Below are 21,176 nucleotides of genomic sequence, written 5' to 3'. Positions count from 1 at the left end.
TGGTTTGGGAGGAGCAGAGGTGAGGAAGTCAAACCAGGAGAGGGAACAGAGAAAATACCAAGAGAAGAAAGGGGAGGGGGACAGGGTGAATGTTGCAGATATTACACAACTCAGAAGAGGCAGCTGTACCTGGAAAATGGAAAATACATCATCAGGTCTTCTTGTAGTGACTGAAGAGACAGACACATCTTCCTGTCCATCCTCCCTTGCTGGAAAACAGCAGTTCATACGTTTATTTTTAAGTTACATCTTAGTGTGCAGAAGGCTTGCAAATGTCACCTGTGTGATAAAATGGCTCTGCTGTATTTCCTGCTCTGTGACTTGGCCACTTGGTGATGAAGAGCTGCTTTTGCTGTCAGTGAACAGGACCGAGCCATCAGGCTGCAGAGCAGGGACCTGCAGCTTGCTGCACACAGCCTGGGAGCTGGAGCTGCCACACTGGAGGCACAGCCTGCATGTGCAGAGCACAACTCCAGCCGTGCAGCCCAGCCTGGGACATCAAACAAGGTGAAACCACAGGCAGCCCCTCCGAGGGAGCTCGACTCTGTGGTCACCCTGCTGAGCAGCCAGCCCAGGGCCCGAGCACAACGGTGGTTTTGTTCTTGTGGCCACACCTGGCTCAGAACAACTGCAGTGAACCCTCAGAGCACATGGCAGATGGGAAGAACTTGCAGGTACTTCCTACCCTGCACCGAGTGCCAAAAAAACAAGAGTAAAGTCATCTTAAATAGTCTGAGGCCAAGCAGTAAGTTTGTCCTTCACCAGGGTCTTGTGTCTCATGCCACCACTGCTGCCTGAGCTCAGAAAACTGCAGAGCAAATATCAGATACCCAGACCTGACACTGCTGGGCTCCTGCTTACAGGACAAACGATGCTGCCCTACAAGCCTGACCATCTCATCAAGCCTGGCCCTCACACCTTGCTCCAAAGCTCACAGTGCCTGGTGCTGAAGGAAGAATAAACTTCACGGGACTTTTTCCGTATCCCCTGCCTCCCCCTTGGAATATTGGATATTTTGAAGCTGTCTTTATAAAACCCAGGCAAAACACAGGGGATCTTGTTCTTCATAGAGTGGCTCTGAGCACAGTTTTGTAGAGTTGGTGTAAAGCTGTGAAAAACATGGCAAGCTCGGAGTGCTCCCATTTCGCTCTCACTTGGTGTGACTGTAAACAACCACAGGATGGAAAATCCCAGAGCAGTGTGCAGGACTTCGCTGGCCTTCCAGGATTCAACAGAAAGGCTGTTATTTACAAACCTGGAAGTGGAGCTTTAGGTTTGCAGAGTTCTCACTCACACGGTGAGGGTTTACCAGTGCAGCCTTTCAGGGCTCTAAGAAGAATTACACAGTTGTAATCACAAGCACCAGTGTGAAACTACTGTCACTGAGTGTGTCATTCTGAGCCTGGGGCACTCAGGACCCCTCTCTAATAGACCAGAGCATGGGTCAGTTGTTAGGACAGTCAGTGCCAGTCAGGAATTTGTCGGGATCCCTGGAGTCGAGCACTTGGTCTGGAAATAAAATACAACGGTGTTTCATCTGGTACCAGCCAGAATTTTCAGATGTTTCTTTCACGCAGTGCACAGTCAGTAGGGTATGAGCTGGGGCCTCAAAGGCTGCTCCTCTTTTCCCATTCTTCCTCAATTCTCCTTTCTGCAGAGGAAATAATCTGATTGCTCCGTGTCTCAGGTGTTACCTGCTTCCCTCTGCAGGGCCAGCCACTCTGGGCCTGGATCAGTGTCACTGACCAGGAATGTGCCCCTGATCTCCAGGAATCAGGATCAGGCTCTCCGTGTTTGCTGTTACTGGCATCAAGAGCAGTATGAAGCCATGGATGGACATTAAGTAGCACATGCAATAAAACTATCAAATCTCAGAGTGGCTGCTGGTAAAATATACCTGGGGGTCTGATGTGTGGGGTCTCAGGCTGTGCACCTGGAGAGAGACTGTCCAGATGCCAAGCAGTTTTGTTGGGATAAATCTGGAGTAATTGAATGATTTTCGAGTGTATTTGATATGAATTAACAGAAAGAGCAAACCTGAATATCTTGCAGTAAAAAGGATGAGTTCTGATGGCAGACGCATGCTGGAAAGCTTCATCATTTAAACTGATTTTTAAAAAAATTTTGGTGGGGAAGTTTTAACTGCTGCTTGCAAGTAGAAAACGTGTCAATTGTCAACGAGGTCCATATTTTTTTAGTCCCTCAGAAGCTGCAATCCACATTAACCTTCCACCTTCAAGCGGAGAGAACTAGTGGTTTGGAAAAAAAAAATAAAAAAGGAAATAAAAAACCGGCATTTCTTTTTTTTTCTCGGCGGCACCTAGGGGGGCGGGTGAGAAAAAAAAAATCTTTTATTTTATAATTATCAACAGGTATTTTCCATGGAGATTGGCGGGGGGATGAACGCGGGGTGAACGCCCGGCCTGAGGTGAGGGGGAGGCGGGAAGGCGGCGGCGCGCGGGCCGCCCTGAGGGCCGCCCTGAGGGGCTGACAGGGGCCGCCGCCCGCCGCGGGCACAGCCCGGCCAAACCCGCAACTTGTGCCAAAACTTTCCGAAGTTAATTAAAACAGCAGCCCCCCCCCCCACCCGCGCCACCGCCGGGCTCCGCGCCGCCGCCGCCGCCCGCCCGCCCCGCTCCCTGCCGGCGGTCCCTGAGGGGAGCTCCATTGTCTGTGAGGGGATGGCCGCGCACCCCCGCCGCGCCCCCGCCCGCCGCGCCCCCGCCCTCCGCGCCGCCGTGCGCGGGGCGCCGGGCGGCCGCGGCGGGTGGCTGCCGGCTCTCCCCCAAAGTTTTTGGATCCGCGTCTCCTCATGATGTATGGATGATATATTGCATTGTGGGTGTCAATATAACTGACGGCCATATTTGCCGGTGCTGCTACTGCTGTAAACAACCCAAAGTGTCTGGGAGACACGGAGACGCTTCGCTGAATTTCAGGACGCTTCTCCTCCTCCCGCTGGCCATGTCTCTGGGAATGTCTTACAAGCCCAACTTGAACGCCCACATCCCCGGGACTCCCCTCAACCCGGGTAAGTCCGCGGCGGCAACTGGGTGGCAAGTTTGGGAGGCGAGCGGCGGGTGCCGCACCGGCACCTGGGGGAAGCCCCGGACTCGAGTTTGTGCCCAGTCCGGTATGGCGGGGCAGCGGCTCCGCGCCGCCATTACCCGCGCCCGCCCGCCCGCCGGCCGGCGCCGCCAGCCCCGCTCCGCGCCGCCCCCGCGCCGGGCACCGCGCCCGCCCGGCCCCGCGCCGCTGCCGCCGCCGCTCCGGGGCTCCGGCCGCCGGGTTTCCTCCATGCTCGGCTCCCCGGGGCGGCTGATTGATCTGGATCAGGAATATTCCGGCGGCGCCTCAGCGAGGACCGCTGCTGGCGGGACGCCGCAAGTGCGGCCGCTCGCCCCGCGCCTCGCCTCGCCTCACGCCTCCTCCGGCGGCGGGGCCGCCCCGGGCCGCGCTCCGCGGGCCGGAGGGGAGCCCCGGAGCCCGGAGCTCTGCCGGCGGAGGCACTGCCGGCACCTCGGGGCGACCCTCGGTCAGCGCTCCCCCGTCGGAGTCTCCCCCGCATCCCGAGCGGAGAAGCCCGCTCCGCTCGCTGGAGACTTTTTGGGGATGTGGGGCGCACAGGCATTGCACTATTTCTTAAAAAACTCCTGTTTAAAAATCACTCCTCATCCTTGGATTTGTACAGGAGTCCTTCCAACTTTCTTCTTTAAAAAGTTTCCTTGACAGCGTTAACTTTTTGCCTTTTTTTTTCCTTCTTCTTCTTTTTTAAACTACGTTCCCCCGTTTTTCTCTTCCCGATTTCCGAAGGCATCAGCCGGCGGGTTTTTGCCGGTGCTGCGGTGCTGCTGTACATCGGGTCTCCGTGTGTGAATCGGTGCAGCCTGAACAAAGCCGCAGCAGCAATTGCTTCGCTGTGGGATATTTGGAGGGGATCTCGCTAATCTGTGCTCGTCGGCTCCGGTTAAAAAGCACAAAATGGAGAAGTTGGTTCTGACTTAAAAAAAGTCGTCTCCCATCCCTGCAGCCCAGCCTGCAGGACTGGCATCAGACAGCCACAAATCAGGCTATTTTTTTTTTTTCCCCGAGAAAAAGTTTTGGAGTTGGGTTTAGGAGGGAGGGAAATGTGCCTGGGTGATTTTTACAGCACCGTTAGTGGTTGTGATCTTGGGAAGCTGAGGAGCGAAAGGGATCTCCGGGATGCATCTCTATTCTAGCTACCAGGAGAGCAGCAATCATATTTTACTGCAAGGACTCGTCACCAGCTGGTGGATGAGCCGAGGTGGCTGTGCCACCTCGATCCTGCATGGAGCTGAGCTCGGTGGGGCTGCGAGGGTGCAAAGGCTCGGGGAGCCGGGGGGCACCGTGGGGCTCGAGTGCTGCTCTGCGGAAGGGTTAGGGAGCAGGGGATGTGCCGAGGATTTGTGACAAAAAGCAGAAGTGTCACCGGAGGGGGGAAAAAAATTAAAAAAAAAAAAAGAAACAAAACAAAGCCCAGCAAAGGGAATCCGTTCTCCTGCCGGCTCCCACGAGAACCTGTGCCTTGCTCTCCGGAACAGCCGTAAAATTGCAGGGAAAACAAAGGTGGTATTTTGCGATGGTGGGTGAGGGGTGGGGATTAGGTCATGCAGTGGAGGGGATCCGAGTCTGGCTGCTCTGCCAGCAGGGACTGCGAAATCCCGGCTCAGACATGCCGCGCACAATGCGAGCCGAGCGGTGAAGTTTCTGTCTCCAGCCCTCTCGCTGCCGTGTCTGTGCTTTCCAACGCTCCGGCTGCGATCAGGGCTTTGGATTCTTTCATGCAGTTTTATCTTCCCCTTCTCTCCCACCCTCCTTTTCCCCTTGTATCGGCAAGTTAGCAGCAGTTTGCTGTCATACTGGAACTATTCTTGTCTAAGTTGTCCTCTCTTCTGAGTTCGGATCATCCTCAACACCCCCAGAATCTTTTCAATGAAAGAACGTCCTCCTCTGAATCCAAAATGGGCTCTCTCTTCCCTCCCTGTCTTCTGCCATTATCCTCACGCACCAGCTCTTCCTCTAGCTAGTGGTATTGCCAGCACCGTGGCCTAAGGCCAAGGGACTTAGACAAAGCAGTCCTTGCAGTTGCACATATCGCATTCAGAGTGATATGACTGCAAATGGCCCCCTCCTTTCTGGAGCTTAATTCTGATTTGGAGGAGATTGCTTCTCTATTGTGCCTAAATTAAATGCCCCCCAGCCAGGAGGATAAATCCTAGGTTTGCTTCCAAAACTGGGGTGAAGGACCCCCCCCCCCCCACCCCCCCACCGTCCTGCAGAGGAGAGGAAAACAGGAAATCTGTCCCTTTTGGCCTGAAATCAGCCCTGCAGAAACCTCTCTATATGAATGCTGAATATTTTGGTCTCGGCCGACGGAGGGCTCTGGGCAGCTGTGGATCTCACAGGGATTTTCCTCTGGGAGGTAATGCTGCTTCCCTGCAGTGCAGGGCTTCTGGTGCAGGAGTATTTGGGAAGGCAGTGTCGACTCAGCTCTTGGAGCCGCGTCCTTGCTGCAGAGCAAACTCCTCTCAAGTTGAGGCTGAGAGTAGCCACTCTGCAAAATTGTACTTAAACTGCACATCAGTGAGATGAAGCAGTTGTGGTTGGTGGGTGCCTGGGCTCTGTTCTTGCATGGGAGCATGCTTTGGGAATCCAATCCTGGACTGAAGTCCAGAGGGAGAGGAGCTGGATGTGGGGGAGGAAATACGGGAGGAAACCTCTGTGGGTTGTCGGCAGATCTGGGGATGACTGTGGGTGAGGAAAATGCAGCTGCTCCACAAGTGACTCAGGATGCTGGAAGCATCTGGGTGCTGACTCCTCTGCCTTACACCAGGCTGAGGGAAGGAGAATGTGTTGTCACAGCAGAATTCAGTGCCTGCTCCTCTTCCCCGTTGCCCAGGTCAGTGCTGACCCTTGGCCCAGGATGGCTGCAATCAGGCTTGTGGTGTTTTATCCGAATTTTTTCTGAAGTCACCTTCCTAGAGGGCCTGTGCTCAGGGAATTGCATTCCTGCATGTAGTACCCCAGGCTTTCAATTCCAAGCTGCCTGTGCTTGGGGAGCCCCATTTAATCTCCTGCACAAGCACCTTCTCTGCCTGGGCTGTAAATGAGCTCTATTAGGGACCTGCAGTGGCTCTACCTTCCCAGCCTCACCTGACCCTGCAGTGTCTCAGGGGAACCTCTGTTACCTTTTCTAACAACCATGTTTTGATTTGTTTGTCTTCTCTTGCTTATCCTACTGATTCCTGGGAAGTACTGTTTCCTCCCCATCTGTCTTGTGTTTCATATTGTTTGACTATTTCTCTGTAAGGGACCAGCTGCTGAGCTGAGGTGAAGTAGAGCATCTCCATTGACTTAAGCCGAAATTGACACTTACACCAGCTGTGAATAGGTCTGTAGTTTGTTTTTCACCATGTTTTCGTGTATTTTCTGGCTCAGTGGATATTCACCAGCATTCCTTTTTTGTTTAGACTAAGCACAGGTCAGAGAAATTGTGTTTCAAGATACAGAAGCTAGCAGATTGGGATTTTCCTTAACTTTCATTCTTGCAAAAATGTCAGGCTTTGAGACAAAGTCCTGTTCATGTAAAAAAAGCTTAAAAACTGTCATCTGTAGGGTCTGGAAACACCAATTCTAGCTGACAGTGACAAGGGAAGGAGCTGTGTATTGGCTCCACATGAACAAGTCGTGGCCTGTACAACAAGTGCTGCTGTAGCTGAGGACCAAAGGGGCTCTCAGTGCACCTGCCAAACCTTGCAGCAACCACAAGTTTCTTGTGAAAAGTGCAAATTCTCACTGGGAGGTGAAATGAAAACCATTTCCCTGTCTGGGGCTGTAGCTGGCAGCTGGAGAGACCAGTTCCATTCAGTCTTGAGAAACGATACCAGCACACGAGGCCGGCCCTTCTGTTCTCAGCACTGCAGTGCAGACTTGCTCAAGCACATGGCTTGCTTGTCGCCCTTTACAGAGACAGCTTCTGTTTGATATTGTTGACCATATTGAGAGGTTGTTTTTGGAGTGGGAGTACTGGAAAGAATACTCTTTGTAGGCAGAACAGAGAGCAAAGTGTTTGTGCCTTAGCAGGGGGGATAATTTCTAGGAAATATGCTCCCCTCTCCAATTCAAACTGAAATTTTCTGGATCCCTGATCTCTTGAAGTCCATGTGAAGTTAAGTATGATGCAAAAAGAAGCTCTCTAAACATACTTCAGAATTAGCAATTTTCAAGTGGACTTGTTTGGGCATTTAGAAAACGGGCACTTTTGGCTTTGCCTCCCTGAGTGTTTTGCTTGAGAGCAATTTTCACAGTGTGGTTTTCACAGTCAGAAAATCTCCGTGGTCCCCACCCAGCACCTTGGTTTTGCTGCAGTGTGGTTTGGGTTCATGCTAACTGGATTCCTGTTGGATGAAAGTGGCCCAGAAGTTCTGCTCCAGTTGTGCAACACAGATGCTCCATCCCTTGCAATGGGATCCAAACCAAAGATGGCACAGCTTTGAACCATACCCCCCTAGTCTGGGGGACCAGACTAAAATCTAACCTTAAGTCATACCCCCTTAGGCCAACTACATGTGGTGTACACATACCAAATGCTTTAATCTCTTGATCTGTTCCTTGTGGTGCCAAGTAACTTGCTGGTGTAGGAATAGCTTAAGCAAGAAAAGAAGAATGGTGGGGACTCAAGGGACTGGCTTTAGTTTTTCTGATAAAGAAAGAGACAGGAGGGCAGGAAGAGGAGACATAAACCATGACCGTTATCCACATGGAAAGATTAAATAGCACAAGAGTAGTAGAGGAAAAGCCCAGAGTGTGACAGATCAAAAGAGCAAGGCCTCTGGCTGTTACGATAAAGAATGTCCTAGTTCTGAGAACATATTTATGTGTCTGCGCACTGCGTTTTTTTAAAAGGAAATAGTTTTATTCAAAGAAAGGTCTGTTCCTTCCACAAGGGCTGTTCCAGGGAGAAATAGTGGGTGAAAATACAATTTTCACAGCCAGTGCTATAAGGAATGGTTTGTGCAAATGAAAACAGGGTCCATTATTTTAAATTTTAAAAAATTATGGGAAGACTGGGGGGAGTGGGGGCTCTGTTTGAGCTCTGGGTTGGCAACTGCTCTTAGAATTCAGTGTGTGGCTTGGCTGTGCCGTGGATCTACTTGTGTAGACATGCATGTGGTGTCCCATGGATGGCAAGGAGCTCTTGTTGAACTCAAACCAAAGAGTATAGAGGGCTATGGAATAAAATATTCTTGTAGTCAGCCAAAACACTCCAGCTGTGTTCAGCCCCTCGCTGCAGAAATTGCTGTGCTGGGTGAAGCTGTTACCTCTCCCCTGGTGCTCGAGGAGGCCTCACGGTGAGTGTTGGCAAAGCAGCTTCAGGAGCATTTCTCATGTGTTTTCTTGCAAAGTTGCCTAGTTTAGGACAGAAGAATTTATATCCTTTCAGTACCAGCCTCGTTGTCTGGTTCCCCATACGGTCAGAACTCCATGAGGGGGTCCTGCAGGGTGTGGCAGGGGCAGTAACCTCCAGCACTGGGCTCTGGAGGGGTGGTGACCACGAGCCACTGAAATGGCAACAGACTTGATGTTTCAGGCAGCCTCAGCTTGAAGGGTCTCTGAAACAGAGGGAGAACTGTTGAGATTCCGCTGACTGCACCACAGACCTTGGATAAAGGTATCACCTCTTACATGCTCTTGTGTTCATGTGTGGAGTCTGTAAAATGTGGTTTTATAGGAGCTTACAAAGTACAGGGCAGAAGAGAAACATACATCCAGTGGGACTGGGAAACACACATCCAGTGGGACTGGGAAACACACATCCAGTGGGACTGGGAAGCACACATCCAGTGGGACTGGGAAGCACACATCCAGTGGGACTGGGAAGCACACATCCAGTGGGACTGGGAAGCACACATCCAGTGGGACTGGGAAGCACACATCCAGTGGGACTGGGAAGCACACATCCAGTGGGACTGGGAAGCACACATCCAGTGGGACTGGGAAGCACACATCCAGTGGGATTGGGAAGCACACATCCAGTGGGATTGGGAAGCACACATCCAGTGGGATTGGCCCTTGGCTTGTCCAAATCAGTCCTACACGAGTAACTCAGTGAGTTGTGTGACTGTTCCTGGTTTTCCTTTGCTGCCTGTGGAACAGGGGGGTAGCTGAGCTGTGTGGATGCCCTGGCATCTGCCAAAGTGGATCAGGTGAGTGTACCCAAGTGTTCCTGCTCCTGCTGCTTCCTTCAGGGTGCTCAGCAAGTTGCCTTCCCTGTTATTTTTCCAGCAAGCAGCAGTAATAGAATTAAGAATTAAAACTTGAAGCAGCAAATTGGTCATCATTGCTCAGGCTTGGAGCTGAAGGGATCCCTACAAACCGATCAGGAATTAATGAGAAGGTTCCTGGTCAGCAGGAGTTTAGGCAAACAAAGATTGATTTGAGATCCTTTGTGTCTCAGGGTGTTAATCTGGGTTGAGAGAGACTGCTGGAAGGAAGAGATTTTGATTCCAAAATCTCATTTCTGTTTGCTGTACCCCCCGAAATTAATAAAGATTAATATTAATTAACAAGGAAATCACTATATTTTTGTGGGGGAAAATGCTTGTGGCAGTCTTCTGCTGGAATACAGAAATAAAAGACATTGTTTGCACTAGAATAAGTGGGAATCTACAATGTTTTGTGTACATTTAATTGGGAAAGCGAAGGGAGAAAAGTGTGTGTATTAATTTAGGTTTTAAACAACAGCAAGCACTAAGACAATTTGGGATGTGATACAGGGTGCCACTGAAATTCAGTACCAAGCACACTCCCTTTTCGATTCTGTCAGTTCTTAACTGTCTCCATTGTCATTTTAACGTTTGAGAGAGCAAGCCTCAATTTAGATTCCCCCCTCCTTTTTTCTCTCTAGTGAATACCTAATCATCACACCGATTTTTGACTGGGTATTGACTGTGAGACTTCCTGGCCTAATTTCTAACTATAATAGCAATATCTGGTGGGTTTTTTTTTTTATTTTTTTAAAATCCGAGATACACAGACTGTTCAAACATGCAGATGAATTTTGGGTTAATTGAGTAATAGTTATCCAAGACCCAGGGCTTCTCCCTGAGATTAACATACAAAGTGATAGGTCAAAAAGCTTGTTGCCCTGTGAGATACTAATACCCCCCACCCCCCCAATTAATTTCATTTTCATGATCGCATCATTTAAAATTGAGGTGAAACCAAGGATTTTTCCTTTTTCCCCCCCTCCAGCCGAGTTTGACTGGCACAACTTCTGACATGGATGTATGGAGGCTGGTACCGCGGCCAAGCCAAATCCTTTCCTTTGTTCTCCGGGCCTGCTGCTGCTGCTGATAAAGTGGTCGGCGCATGGCATTATGTCTTATTACATTTTTGATGCAGACTGCAAAGAAACGGGTAAACTCACCATGGTTACCACGCTCTGTCACTTGGCAGGGCCCGGCGCTCTCAGCGATGGCCTCTAGTGTCTGCAGCGCGCTCTGCAGCGCCCCGGCCGCGCCGCTCCGCGCATCCCGCCCCGCTCACCGCCTCCTCCTCCAGCTCCCTGCTCGCTTTTGTCCCTCCGTGCTGCCGAGTCACAGCTGGGGTCAAGCTCCCCTGCTGTTTCCACGCCCGTGAAACTTTTCTCGCTCAGCCGCTGGATGCGGAGCCAACTCTCTGCTTTGTGTTGGAGAGTTTGTCTCTCCTATCTAGATGTGTCCCGCGGTGTTATCTCCTGCAGAACAAGTGTGTGTCATTGCTTAAATCAACAGAATGTGAAACAATTGCTGAATTGTTGGTGCTGTTATATCACAGAATATGCTGAGCTGGAAGGGACCCATCAGAAGCATCATGTCCAACAGCCAGGACACCCTGAGACTCACAGCATGTGCCTGAGAGTGTTATCCAAATGCTTCCCAAACCAGGCTTAGTGCTGGGACCACTTCCTTGGGGAGCCTGTTCCAATGCCCACCATCTCCTTAACCAATGTGTTTTCATCAACCCATATGGGATCAATAAGTTGCTCTAAGTTTTGCATGGGCTGCAGCTCAGTTTTGCTCAGTGGGTTTGCAGGGTTCTAGAGCCTGGTCATGGGAGTCCCTGCCTTATCCACATCCAGTTTGGAGCTCCCAGCTCTTGAATGTGACTGCTTGCAGTCAGAGACAAGTCTTTGCAGGATGGGTCTTTTGTTTTATTGTACATGAGGAAAAATCACTTAAGCCTTTCTCTGCTTAATTGAGGTAATTAAACCTTCTTACCTTGCAGCACAAGGGGCTCATTAATGTTTTTGAAGCATTTTGAAGTCCTTGGAAAAGAGATGCGGTTTGCTGTTGTGTCATGTTTAGTAATTGTTGAAATTCAGTCATCTGGACTTGAAGTACTGAGTTTCACATGGAGAAATCTCACACTTGTGCATGTATTTTGAGCTGATAATGTGAAGAACTAATTGAGAGAGTGGCTGACAACTGTGCTGTTCCTACAGTGCCCTACTCTATTGGTGTGTTGTTTTTTGGGGGGGTTTACTATGCTTAAACAAAATTAGCTCCATGTGAAACCTCAGTGATGAAAGTGCAGGTTGTAATGACATAAAATTTAGCAGCTTTGTTAAAGACAAAGAGAAAACTTGCTTTTTTGAAGGTGACCTAGTGACCAGCCCAATTTGCCTTTTTGGGATTTCACATCTGGTTAACTTGTAAAAATTAAGAACATGCTCTCTTCTTGTAATGAGTGATAACTCCAGTGATAACTCTGAACTGGAAAGAGACTTCCCATCTGAGGACAAGAGTCTGTTCCACTATATTCAGCAGAGCTTTTTACAGAGTAACTGCTGGCCCTTTCTTTTTGTAGAGAGGGGAAAATAGGAATGAAGTAATCTGCAACTTTAAAACAAAGCTAGAGATTTACATAGTTCTGAGCCCCAGTGACTTTTAGCATCAGTTTAATTTAGATTTAAATGAAGGCTGGTAAATGAGATCTGTTCCTCATATGAAAGACAGTTGGGAATTTTCACCAAAGGAGTTTGTAGGGGGGGAGATATTTCCAGACAGCAGGCAGTCTGTGTCTGTGCCTACAGGCAAAGACAGCAGCATCCATGGATGCAAGGGCACTTGAGCTGCAAGAGTGAAGTTCAGTGCTGTGATGCTCCCTTGCTCCCAAGTGCATAACCAGCAGGTTTTTTAGCACACTTGTGAAGTGGGCAGTATAATTAAGCCCCTTAAAAAAAAATCAAACTGTTGTTTCTCAAACCTAAATTCTTACCATTGTGGGACAAGGGGGAGAAAGTGTTTTGATTGCTCATTTCTGGAGCAGTTTGTCAGTGATGACATTTGAGTCTGCTTCTGCAGCTCGTAACTAACTCAAAACTCATTAGATGTGAATATAATCTTTTATAATTTTAGAAAAAGTAACCATAACACAAAGTGATGTTCTTTTCCCTTTGATCTACTTATACAGCACAATTTGACTGGCTAAAAATGTTTGATATCACACAAAGAGGAATAATGGTAGCACTCCTCGCCTCCCATGTCACACAATGAGCAGCAGATCTGATGTACCACAACTGACTGTTCCCTAGGAATAGTTTTGGCATTGGCTGAAAATAGTACTGAGGGTAACTTGCTTTGACCATGTGATGACACTTTGAGTTGCAAAATTACTTTCAGATAACTTGCACTGAAAAAGTAAAAATAGCCTGGCACATTAGACTCATCTGTGTGGAATGTATATATGCAAAAATAGGGCTCCTTAATACTTGCAGTTTGTCTAGGCAGAACAACCTGTCATGCTACACTCTGCTTCACTTTTAGGCAAACAATTTGCACTGATAATGCTGCAGGCTGTGCTATTTCCAAGTGTTCATCAAACATGAGAGAAGCATTAATTCAGCCATTCTCTTCCTAGCAGTGACACTCAGAAATGTCATTAGTGATCTTAGGCAAAGGTGAGAGGTCACAGCTTTAGGAAGAAGTGATTAAAATGTGTCCCAGTGTAATAGACTAATTAATCTTTAGGTAATAAAAATTTTCTTTTCTTTTTTTTTCTTTTCTCTCTGCAGCTGGGGGTGTTCACTCTCCCTCCACAAGTATGGCAACATCGGCACAATACCGACAGCTCATAAACGACTACGGCCCCCCATCCCTAGGCTACACACAAGGGATGCAGGTACAGCTCTGCTTCTTTTCCTTTAGTCAGATCACTGACCCTGCCTTTGCATAGTGGCAGGGATTGTGGCCTGTAATCTGAGGTGCTCCTCCCTCCCACCAAGGTCTGAAATCAAACCCAAATGGCAGACTGCTTCCTCGCACATGTCTGGGGATCAAATTAGGCTAAGCTGAGTGCTGAGTGAGGTTGGTTCCTAATTAACTGCTAGTCCTGTCCTGTCTGAGTCAGAGAAATGTCTCCAATTATGTTCTGTAAAGGCACTTATGTATTTTAAAGTTATTTGGTAAAAGTCCAATATTTCTATTCAGTTTTTTCTTCTCAGTTTGCCCACCTGGTAAATTTCTCCACAAAATATACACTGAAACACTGAAAAACCAGAAACAGGGTTAAGTAAGCAGTTCCACGTTTGCTGGTTTTGCAGGACTGCTTTAACTTTTCTTCACCCAAAGTCCAAGGCTTGCAGCTACATCCTCACAGTTGATCCCAAGTTTTGAAGGGTACATAGCATTGTGTCCAACTGTAGCAGCAATTAAAAAAAAAAAAAAATCATGTTTATATAATAATCCTGAAATTTTGTTCTTTTAAAAAGTGATTTACAGGGCTATTTCTGGTCTTCCATAAACTTCCACTTGCTGTTTCTTGTAATTGTTTTGTTTTTACAGTATTTGACTGAGATTAATCTACTTTCAACTACAGGGCACCAGCAGCAGTCAAGTACCACAGAGCAAATATGCAGAACTCCTAGCTATCATAGAAGAATTAGGAAAAGAGATTAGACCTACATATGCTGGGAGTAAAAGTGCGATGGAGAGGCTAAAAAGAGGTAACTTTTAAACTTCTTTTAAAAAATAATAATTTCCTATCCACCTGTGCACTGACTACTTGTATACAGCTTAATGACAACTGTTTCCTTTGAAAAGAGACAACTTGAGCTCCTCCTGAAAGTGGGAAATTAACCAGCAACTGAAACCTTGGGATGCTCTGTCTGAGCAGTATTTGATAGATAAACAGTGACAAAAAGTGTCTCGTGTGCATACAGGAGTTTCAGTTAATAATTCAAAATCAAATTCAAATAATTCTTATTGAAGAATCTTTCATGGATACATTCTTTAAGGCTCCTGATGATTTTCTTGCCCTTTCAATTCCCTTTTTTTTGCCACTCTGCAAAAATCCACAGCATAGTTTGCATCTCATACACATCTCCCATCTACTTGGCCCAGGAATCTTCAATGAAGTGCATTTTGCCTAAAGAAATACAACACTGTTGTAGTTCTCACTGAGGCTGGAGGAGAAAAGAGCTCCAAAAAAGCCCCCAAAAAGGTGTTAGGGGAGGCTGTTCAGGCTGAGATGTCAAACATGAACAGAACTCTGTGCAGAGGAGAGTGGGGCTGCTTAGGCTCTGTTACCTCCTGTCAAGTGCATGTCATTAAAGTCCACTAGAAAGGGACAGAGCAGCTTTTAGGGCTGGCTGATGAGTGTCTCCAGCTTTGCTTTGTCAGCTAAAAGGGGTAATAAAGCCCTTTCCTTGGAGTGTAAAAGAAACCCCTGCATGTCCCACCGCTGACATCAGCCTGACATTGTCCTCTGCAGGGGACGTGCAGGGATATTTCTGAAGGAGCAGACATGGGACATTCCACTGCTCCAGCTCCTGAAATGACCCTGAAAGGCCACAGACAACAGTTGTACTGGCAGTTCTCTCCTTCTCTAGCATGACAGGTTTCATTTTTCCTCCCTTCCTGTGGTCCTTGTGATGAGATTGGCTCATGCATTCAACCCGGAATGGGAATGTTATTGTAACAGACTAAGTTCAGCACCTTGCAAATCCCCCTTACACTTACCCCAGACTACAAAGCTTTATTTAAGGCTCAACCATTATGGAAGAGTAATATATCTGCCATGACATGCAATAAAATGACTAGTAGCTGTTCTGGGAAAGGATGCAATAAAGTCTGCTGATGAGTGGTAAGTGGAATCTGGCCCAGCTAAAATCAATGTTGCTGGAGTCTCTCTTTATTGCATTGCCTGAGTCAGTATTAATAGATCATGAATGGCAACAGGCTAATGGGGACAGCTTGAGAGAGACAGAGAGATGCAGATATTCTCTGGACTGGATGGTTTAGTTCAGTGAGGAAAAAGTTGCTTTGCTGCCTCTGGCAACAAGGTAGGTTTAAGATACAATGCTGCCACTGTGACTTGCCAGTGTTGCACAAAATCCTGAATAAATACTTTTTGCTGCCATCTTTTGGTCGCAAAGGTACCTCTCTTTCCATTTTGGGAGCCGGGTGGCTGAAGGAGCATGTGCAAGTGTGAGAGCAGAATGATTGAGGGTGACACGTGACTGCTGCCTCCATGGCCATGGAGGTTATCCCTGAATAAAGTCCCTGTCCCCAGCTCTGCCTGCTCCTGAGCACTACTGACCTCTAAAACTGGCCCAATTCCCAGTGTTCTACATTATTCAGAGTAGTTCTGCTGCATGAACTGGGCATCCTGCCACCAGATCCAGGTCTAACACACTGCTTTGAGTTCATGTTTCTGCATCCCACAGCTGCAGCTTTCCTCCTCCGTGGCAGTTTAACCCTCTGCCAAGCCTTGCATTCACCAAGTCCTCCCAGGGCAGTAGGCTGCTGCTGTGATCTGGGCTAGCAGCCTTCTAGAAACAGAAGCCATTATCTCTAGAGATTAACCCCCATCTATTGCCCTGCTGCCCTTTTTCTCTGCCTTGGTAAGGAGCATGATGAGCAGAGAAATCACCTTCTGTCTTGCCTAGTCAGCAAAATATTAACCTTTGTTGTAGGAAAATCTGTCCACCTCTCATTTTAACACCTCTCTCAAGCTCAGTTCTTCCAGCAGCTCTGTGAGCATGAATCCACATTTAGTTCCAGGATTATGAACCAAAGTCCAGATTGCTGGAACTCAAGGCAACAGGACTTGTAGTGGAAAATTCCACATTATGTCTGTCAGACGAGAGCAGCATGTAAAGGGGTGATGATTTACACTGGGAGCTGAGCCAGTGTTAGGAGGTAACTTTCTGCACATGCCATAAAAAAAAAAAACCTCTTATTTTTACATGAGAGACACAACTTGTCTTTGAACAATATTGTGATGGCTTGGATTTTGATGCATTCTCCCAGAGAACTATCCCAAGGCATTAAGAGCTTGCTAAAATGACTCCCCAAGTAACTTTGTAATTTGTTTCACTTCCCTGGCAAAATAACTCACTGGTAGGTAAGATTTTTTTTCCCCCTTAAATCTTTGATTTTAAGGAGGCCCACACTGCACATTAAGATCTACCTGCCACTGCAGACTTACAAATCTTTCTGTGTTTTGATTCCTGGTTTAGTCCCTTTTCAATTTACAATGCAAGTTTGGGAAGGCAGACTTGTTCAGTGGCAGCTGATCTTTGGGGAGCGAGGGCTGTCCCCTCAGCTGAGGTCTTCTGTGGTAGCCTTGGCAACTGGGGACAGAAATACATAAACCTTTCTGTGGACTGTCACTGCAAGTGTGGACTGAATGGGATGATTTAGAACACTTTTGGTGGGATGATTTAAAACAGCAACTCTTTTGCAGGCATTATCCATGCTAGAGGATTAGTCCGGGAATGCCTGGCCGAGACGGAGCGAAATGCGAGGTCCTAGCCCAGCCTCAGCTGCAAGGCTCTCCATGTCCCCATGAAGAAAAAGTAACTCTTATTCTTTTTGACTCTTGAAACATTCAGACAAACTCCTTTATTTTGAATGTTTTACCGTTCTTGTTTTGCCCTTGCAAAAATGTACAGTTAAGAATGGAAAAAAAAAAACCCAAGGATTTTTCAACTTACTGAGAGTTTGCATTTTCTAAAGACATTAAAACTCCCTAAAATGTTTCTAAAACATGGAAACTGAAGTGCATGCAGAGGAATGCTCTTTCTCTCCCAGGCTATATTTCCATTCTCTTCTTATCCAGCCACAGCCTCATTCTGTTTTTTATTTCCTTTGACTATGTTCACTTATCCCCAAAACGTCAATCTTTCCAAGTTTGACATAAGCTCTAAGGATTTTTTTTAATAAATGCAGAATAGCATGCTGTACCTAGTAGTCTGCTAAGTCACAATTTGCCATACAGCATAGACCCTGCTTAGAAATAACCTTCCTCTTCTCTTAATTTTCCTTTTTTTTGTTCATTTTGCATAAACATTTGCATGACTGTTAGTGCTTTGAAGTCCACTTAAAGTGCATGAGCTATATGGAAAATAGGGAAACCTATTAAATAATAACAAGGTCCTGGAAAGCTAATTTCTACATTAAGGCTGGAGATTTCAGTTTAAAGTTTGCAAAAAAAAAAAAAAAAAAAAGAAAAGAAAAATGAACATTCTGGATAAATTACTAAAACTGTTATTTGCATCTTTGTATGTATTTATTACTTGACGTAATAAAGCTTATTTTCATTAACAGTTTGTATTAAAACTATGTACAGTCACTTTAATCAGATTCATACTCCAGGACCAAGAACTGTCAGCAGATGAAAATTTAACCTTCATGCAGGAGTTAAGGAAAGGACAAGGAAGGGGCCTGCAGATTGCTGGAGCACTCCATCCATGGCACAGGGTACAGCAGGTCTTTGGGACAAGGAGGGGGAGTTCCTTCAAAATCCATACTCTGGATTTGGGTCTTTATTGAAGGCCAAAACATGGTGCTAGCTGGTGAGAGTGCTGTCCAAAAATGAAAGAGAAGTTCTGGTTAAGCTGCTGGAATTGTTAACAGGGTAAAACCAGGACAAATGTATATCAGGAGTGGCTTCAGAGGAATGGTGACAAAGGAAACAGAGCTGCATTTGTTCCTTTAAAATGGGAAACTGTCAAAATGAGTGAAGGTACCAACATGGCCAAGCTGAACTTCAGCAAAGCATAAAGATAACAAACAACTCTAATTAATTAATTCACAGCTTGGATGGACTGGACTCTGCTGCCTTGGGAGGCAGCTTCCAACACAGGTAATTTTTTATCTGCAATGACTCTGTTTTACCCCTGAACTGGAGAGCCATGAGAGACCATCTGTGACCTGCAGGAGGGCCCTCCCTGTGCCCCAGTGCTCAGCACCACTCCAGGTAAGATCTGGAAAGCTGCTGGTTCAACTTTACTCAGAACTGAGTAGGACAGAGCATTTGTTCAGCTGAAGGATCTGAACCAGTGACTGGTGTCTCTTCCAGCAGCAGCTCAGCTCACACCACCACAACCAGTGCCCAAACCTGGTCACAGTTTGTAAAGGATTTATGTCACTGAAGGCACTGCCTGGCTAAGGATGGGAAGTGAGAAACCTTTTAGTGCTGTTCTCATGTGCTGGAGCTCCCAGGAAGCAGCCCAAGGTGTCATCTGCACAGGAGGAAATCTATTGATTTTTTTGGTCTGTGCTAACAATGGTGGAAAGCTCATAGCTCCTCTTTAACAAGGATTCCTTTATCTCCTGGACCTGGCAGAAAAACTGATTGCTGAATGTGATTAATGAGATGATGGCAGGGAGAAGCAGGAGTACATGAGTGCTTTTATCTCCTCAGCTTTGCAGGAACAGCAGGTCAGCACTGGGGTTTCAGCTGTGCTTATGAAGCCCTGCATCATTTGTTAGTTGGAAAACTGTTTGGGTCTAATGACAAACAATTCTCTTACCCTGGCCAGGGCAAGGCAATATTTCACATGTTTATTCCTTATCCAATTGTTGCATCTCCTTAAAAAGCTTTTTCCTTTCTAGATTTTCCTTTGCTCTTCTTTTTTTCTCCAGCTTTTGCTTCTCTGATGTTTTCTTCTCTTTAAAAACATCACTGTCTTCTCCTTTATAGAAAAGGTCAACTTTTTCCTGCAGGATTTCTCTGGCAATCTTTCGGTTCTTCTCCACTGATCTTGTCTGATGACACTGAGGAGATACAAAGGACATTTTTACTAAACTTTTACCTGTTTATTCTTCAGCTTTTCCTTTCAGTCTATACATTCCTACCATTAAAGAAAATCCCCTCCTCCCCAAGCCAAGAGCATCCTCTCACTAATAACAGCTGCAGCTTTTAAATCCAGATGATATTTTTTAATAATTATTTGCCACTGTAACTCATCAGACTGGCTTTTGCATTAATCTTTAATGCTTCCCATCTTACCCAGGAAAGCTGCTTGAGTTTAACTGAACTGTGTCTTCCCCTTGTGACAGGAAGCAAAGATTAATTTCAAGGTATTAATCCACAAGAAGTAGGTAAGAGAAATGCTTAAAAAGGATCTGCAGAGTGATCAACTTGCTAAGGAAGAGAGTCTAACTCACGGGAGGGATAGGAATGTGACAGCTACAATGAAGATTAATTTAATTGGAAACTACAAAACTGTAACTGGGTGGCAAAGCCAGGAAAAGGAGCTCTGACCCCAAGTTTATTTATCTGCTGACTGCCAAGACTTCTTCTTGCTGAGACTCTTTACAATATATCTATATATATATAAACTTTTCCTCCATGCCACCTGCACTGTGACTATGCTTTATTCTGACATTTGGAAGTCCTGATGCAATTTGTGACTCAATAAAACAAAACACAATTACCTTCACCACAATCCCAGATGGAATATGCTTCAGGACAACACAGTTATTTGTCTTATTTGTGGCTTGACCTCCTGGGCCATCACCTCTTACAAACTGTTCTTCTAATTCTGCCTCACTTAGTTCAAGGAGATTCAAAGAGTTCTTTTTTCTTGCTGCCTGAAGCAAGGGCAGGCTGGGCAGAGAGAGCTGCTGCTTCCTCAGCACCCACTGTGCCCATGATGGTGTTTGCACCCCTCTCAGTAAGAATGCAAAGTGAAATAAACCTGGAACATTCATACAGAAACCAGGACAAGGCTTCTCTGCAATGAAACCTGGAAGGGAATGGGAGAGAGGAGTTTACCATGAGAATTCTTGTTTGAAGATGAGCTATTTTAGCTGCACATATTGAGCAGTATTTCAATATTCAGATTTATTTTCAAGGTTATCTGAACTGGTTTCGTTTGCCTTGAAATATTTACCATGCTGAATAGAGTTCTGGTTCTCAATATAATTATGTTTCTTAAAATATTTTGAGAGGGATTTGGAAAACAGGAAATAAAAGAATACTCCGACCAACACTTGGAAAATACTAAACATATAAAAAGAAAAAACCTAAACAATAGAGGAAAAAGAGATTTCAGTCTTGCAGTCTGACCTGTACAGTCTCACTGGGAACCTGATTTAAAACAATACATGCTGTTATGCTTGAAATACTTTATTTGACTCAGAAGAAAACATTTCAGTGTGTGAGGAAGTGCCACTTGGCAATAAACAGGAAATCTGAACATAACTCTCGAAATTAAAAAAGTAATTGAAAGACTTTTATTGGCAGCTCCTACAGAAGTTAGTGACATTTTAAAATGAAGAATACATGCAGAAAAATGAGCAGCACTTCTGGCTAGTTCCGTACGAGCCTTTATTCAACGATTTCATCCAGCTCTACCCTCTTACAGAACCCGTTTTGATACCAGGACTGAAAACTCTTGATAAGTTTAAGAAAACCACGATTCCTCTCAGCCTATTGCTGCTGTTGGATACGGCAGCTCTAAAGCAGGAGTAAACACAGAAGATACCGGAGAATTTACTCCATTTCCCTCAACGCTGCGCCCCGCCGCAGCCCCCCCGGTTGGCAGGAGCCCTGAGGGCTGGGGTCAGGCTCGGAGCGCGGCTCCCGGCGGGGCGGAGCGGCTCCGGGGAAGCCGAGAACAGAACCAGCCCCAAACCAGGCCCGACCCCTCCGGCCCCCGCCGCCCCCGCTCACCTCCAGCAGCCCTCCTGCACCGCGCATGCGCACGCAGTGGGGTGGGCGGTACTCTCAGGCTGATTGGCATGTGCAGCCACCAATGGCCGCGCGAGGAGGGGCGGGGATTGCGCTCGCCCTCCAATCGGTTCTCCCGAGGAACGGCGCCGCGGCGCGCGCCAGTCCCCTGGCGGCGGCGCGCGGGCTTTGCCGCGCAGCGAATCAGC

General features: G+C 46.9%; 2 protein-coding genes across 3 annotated transcripts; one reads left to right on the top strand and one right to left on the bottom strand.

The window, feature by feature from the left end:
• Window positions 1–2,726: 2,726 nt before the first annotated feature.
• CDK2AP1 (cyclin dependent kinase 2 associated protein 1) lies at window positions 2,727–17,627 on the top strand. Its single transcript, XM_030233119.2, has 4 exons — window positions 2,727–3,031; window positions 13,079–13,185; window positions 13,882–14,008; window positions 16,753–17,627. The coding sequence occupies exons 1-4, from the start codon at window positions 2,824–2,826 to the stop codon at window positions 16,818–16,820; spliced, it is 510 nt and encodes a 169-aa protein (XP_030088979.2). The 5' UTR covers window positions 2,727–2,823; the 3' UTR covers window positions 16,821–17,627.
• A 134-nt stretch (window positions 17,628–17,761) lies between these two features.
• MTRFR (mitochondrial translation release factor in rescue) lies at window positions 17,762–21,065 on the bottom strand. 2 transcript variants are annotated; one of them, XM_009092474.4, is made up of 4 exons: window positions 20,971–21,065; window positions 19,731–20,041; window positions 18,824–19,067; window positions 17,762–17,872 (listed from the first exon to the last, which is right to left on the bottom strand). In XM_009092474.4, exons 1-3 carry the CDS (start codon window positions 21,038–21,040, stop codon window positions 18,855–18,857), a joined length of 594 nt encoding a protein of 197 aa, XP_009090722.4. In that variant the 5' UTR covers window positions 21,041–21,065; the 3' UTR covers window positions 17,762–17,872; window positions 18,824–18,854. The 2 variants fall into 2 exon arrangements, with proteins under 2 accessions (XP_009090722.4, XP_030088980.2); XM_030233120.2 differs by having other exon boundaries at window positions 17,762–19,067.
• Between the last annotated feature and the right edge of the window lie 111 nt (window positions 21,066–21,176).

Source organism: Serinus canaria, chromosome 15 (genome assembly GCF_022539315.1).
Source record: "Serinus canaria isolate serCan28SL12 chromosome 15, serCan2020, whole genome shotgun sequence".
Taxonomy (NCBI): Eukaryota; Metazoa; Chordata; class Aves; order Passeriformes; family Fringillidae; genus Serinus; species Serinus canaria.
Note: the sequence above shows the minus strand (reverse complement) of the source record. Positions and strands in the feature narration are given on the sequence as shown.